Source organism: Argentina silus, assembly GCF_951799395.1.
Source record: "Argentina silus genome assembly, chromosome: X".
NCBI classification, from domain to species: domain Eukaryota; kingdom Metazoa; phylum Chordata; class Actinopteri; order Argentiniformes; family Argentinidae; genus Argentina; species Argentina silus.
This window is the reverse complement of record NC_139653.1, coordinates 18,820,550-18,824,536: the sequence shown is the minus strand read 5'-3', so window position 1 is coordinate 18,824,536 and position 3,987 is coordinate 18,820,550. Positions and strand designations below refer to the sequence as shown.

At 39.5% G+C, this 3,987-nt stretch overlaps 1 protein-coding gene across 1 annotated transcript; it reads left to right on the top strand.

Annotated features, from left to right (window-relative positions):
• Positions 1-1,753: 1,753 nt before the first annotated feature.
• On the top strand, positions 1,754-3,574 carry LOC310822269 (androgen-dependent TFPI-regulating protein; the record flags this gene model as incomplete). The annotated part of the gene is made up of 6 exons (XM_083694616.1): positions 1,754-1,906; positions 2,218-2,343; positions 2,449-2,550; positions 2,837-2,952; positions 3,302-3,453; positions 3,543-3,574. The coding sequence occupies 6 exons, from the start codon at positions 1,754-1,756 to the stop codon at positions 3,572-3,574; spliced, it is 681 nt and encodes a 226-aa protein (XP_083550742.1).
• Positions 3,575-3,987: the final 413 nt, after the last annotated feature.

Genomic DNA, 3,987 nt, shown 5'->3' with positions numbered 1-3,987 from the left:
CTGACCCTACCATCTGAATGTTGCAGCAGAAATTGAGACCCATCAGACCAGGCAACGTTTTTTCAATCTTCTATTGTCCAATTTTGGTGAGCCCGTGCAAATTGTAGCCTCAGTTTCCTGTTCTTAGCTGACAGGAGTGGCACCTGGTGGGGTCTTCTGCTGCTGTAGCCCATCTTTTTTAGATTAGATTAGATTCGATCTGATTCAAGGTTCAACGTGTTGTGCGTTCAGAGATGGTCTTCTGCATACCTTGGTTGTGCGAGTGGTTATTTGAGTTACTGTTGCCTTTCTATCATCTCGAACCAGTCTGGCCATTCTCCTCTGACCTCAGGCATCAACAAGGTTCCATGTAAGTAAAGTTTTTAAAAGTGGTTATCTAACATTGTGTTAGGCAACATCATGCACGCGTTGTGTTGTAGAGTACATGGTATATTGGTGGAAACACAAATCAAGAACAGCTACAGTATGGAATGGACAGGTAGCTCCAGTGAAAACTAAAACATACGTCCACTCCACGTCCTGTCCTCCCTGCTTATTTAGACTTCTTCGTATTTCAGTAGCCTAGTAAAAAGTAGCCTTCCTGTACTGGCCTGTTCCTGTGCACGTCTCCTGTCCTAACTTTTATATTTCACTCCTGTAGCAGTGCCCCAAGATTCCTAGTCTAATAGACAACACGTCTCATGTATGAAACTTTAGCGTTACCTAGTTTCAGCATCAGTCCCTAGATAATTGAACATATAGTATATAATAGTCAACTTTTTGTAGCACATGCTATGCGAGCTAGCTATGCATTTAATTTAAATAAGAGTAGCTACCTAACTTTACTTGTAGTGTAGTTGCTTTCCAGCTGGAAGGCTTCAGCAAAACGTTCTTACCTCTGAAGAGCTGAAGTACAGAGTGGTAAATCCTAGACTTCCACCACAGTACAAAGACCTACTGCATAAACTCCTGGTTTACCTCACCTCATTATTGAAGTATAAAAACATAAGTTGCCAAACTCATTCTCAGGGTTGGCTAACTCTTTAGGTTCCTCTGGTCTCCACTCTCCATCGAATAGGGCTTTTAGTTTTGGTGCACCTCACTGCTGGAACAATCTATAGAGTACATTACAGTTTGTTGTTCTGGTGCTCGATCAAAAAAATACATTTTTGATCGAGGACCTCTTTTTTTAATTATTTTTTTTTGTATATGATTTTAGAGCATTTCTGCTTTATTGGGATAGATACAGTAGAGATTGACAGAAAGGATGTGTGAGAGAGGAGGGAAGACACGCAAGATATGTCGAGGGTCGGAATCTAACCAGGGACCTTGCGATTATGTGGTATGCGCATTAGTGTGCTAAGCCTCTAAGCGCCCTGTCGAGGACCTCTTTGTTGAAATATGTGATTGTTTTTCCTGATTGTGTTTTACAATGTTGTATTTTTGTAATTGTAAATGATGTGCATGCAGGGCTCCCTTGTCATAGAGACATTGGTCTCAATGGGACTCCCTGTTAAAATAAAGGTTAAATACAATATTTTTTTGGTGTGTGTGTGTGTGTGTGTGAGAGAGGGAGAACTTAATTTACAATCACGTACAAATTGACTGGTTGTAAAAGAATAAATCCCATATGATACCAGAAACAGTGGACCCTTGTCTGGAAATGTGCTTTTGTAACCCAACTACTTGATAAGCCCATGCTGGATCACTGTAATCTTTTAAAAAAGGACCTTTCCTTGGCAGAACTTCATTGTCTACATTTTTTCAGTTCAGCATGTTTGCAGTGCTGAGAATAGTTTACCACATCACAGCTTTCAGCTGGTATGCATTTGTCATTCAATCACTCGCTGCTAAGGATGGAGAGGAGTTACCACCTGGTATCTTTGTTTATGGTGGACCCTGGAAATACCTTACTTTCTTGAATCTGGTGAAAGTTTTTGCTTTTTTTATATAGAGACTATTAGGGTTTGAAGTTTGCTAATTGGTGTATTAATCTATACATGTTTGTGGACACTCTTTCATTGGATTGTGATTTGATTTGAAAAAGAACACTTAGCAGTATATAGCCATCATTCAGATTCAACCTGTTTACTTAGTCACAAACTTCCAAATGTCAAATGATGAAGTTCATAAGAGATAATTTGATTGTTATTTCACTTGTGTATGCTACTGTAGATGATAAAGGTAACAAAAATCAAATGAGAGTAACAACAATACTCTGTGTATGCAATACGTCAGATATTGCAGATGGTGTTCTTTGGACTAGCTACTGTGAATGACCTTCAGCCTGGGAAAAACACAGGAAAGAGTCTTGACAGGTGTAAAGACCTCCTTTTCTCTGTCTTCGCCTTTCCTGTCGGCATGGTGAGACAGCAATACATTGTGAATTACCAGGAGGGTAAGAGTTTATTATTCTCATCATACAATACATGCTTTCTCTTAAATTCAATTTTATCTCCATTTGATCAGTTTGTGGTGCTGCTTTTTTGGGTGATCTTTGCCTATGACAGGCAGCTAGTCTACCCAGCCTCACTAGATGCCTTCTTTCCTCCCTGGATGAACCATGCTATGGTCAGTACACTATTGAATTGCAGAAGATCTTCTTGTTAATGTGCAGTACGAGTTGTTGGCTGGATATTTGATACACCAGACAATCATATTTCATGTTAGTTTGGTTCCAGATCGTGTGCTTTAGCCAACTCCTGAGACTATAATTTGTTTAGCATGACAATGATAGTCATAGGCGTTGCCTAAGGCATATACAAACTGATGTTATGTCATTATTATTCTATACAGACAACAGCATAATAGAATATGTCACTGCAATGCATACTTACATCTAAAGTGTTCTTTGTAGCACTCCTTTGTTCTGCTTATCTTACTTGGGGAGATCCTGCTTCAGCCCCATGTCTACCCAAAGACCAAAAATGGCCTAGCTGCATTAGGAGTTGTAGGCTTGTCTTACTTGAGCTGGTACGTAAGGTAATTTGTCAGTCAGATAAAAGTGATTTATGTCTGGTTGATGAGGTATTTGTGGCATTTATGATGTTACAAAGGTAATTTGATTAAGTAATTCAGATTCAGCCACACTATATGCTGTCCTAATAAAGAACCTCACATGTGATGGGACCTCATACTAACTTACATCCTTACACCTCGGTCTTATTCATATGACCAATAACAAGCAACCATTCTCAAATTCAAAAAGTACATATGGTTTCCTATTGGACAAATTTAGCAACCAACTGATCATGATGTTGCATACTGTATACCTTTGCCGAATGTACATGTATTTCTTCCTCTCCCCAAACATGTTCTGTAGGGTGCTATGGGTCTACCTGTCTGTTGACATATGGGTGTATCCTCTCCTTGGGCTCTTTAGCACCCCAGGTCTGGTTGGGTTCTTCTTCTTCAACATGTCTGTTGTAACACTCCTCTACCTGCTGGGACAGACCCTGAACAACTGCGTCTGGGGTGAGTGGTTTCAGTTGTCGGCTTGAGTGCAGTCAGGTGCATAAATATCATGCAAATGTATAATATCCCCCCCTCCCTCTCTCTCTCAGGTAAAAACAAGATGATCACTAAAAGGAAGTGAAACTCAACTCATTTTCCTCTTTGATACCCAATGGGCCTGATAAATGTATGATTTTTGCATGTTAAGAAGAGGTCCCTCTCTTGCCATTAGTACCGTAAGGTAGTCTGACATCAAACTGTACCTGACATGCTTCTGAATTGTGAGAAAACAGTGATATGATACTCAGCCAAAGGTATTTTCCTGCATTATGAATGTGATGTAATAAAAATATTCCTATTTGTAGAAGAAATGGAACAGGGATAAGTTTCTCGAAAGCTTAGTAACTAAAGTATTACTTTTAAAAATCCAGGCATGGATTGATTTTACAACTGTTACTCTTTCATAGCTTTGTGAGTGGGTTATGAGGCGAAATTAAGTACTATTTAAGCTATGAAGCTTAGGAAACTGACCTCAGGTCAATCAGGTTTTTATTG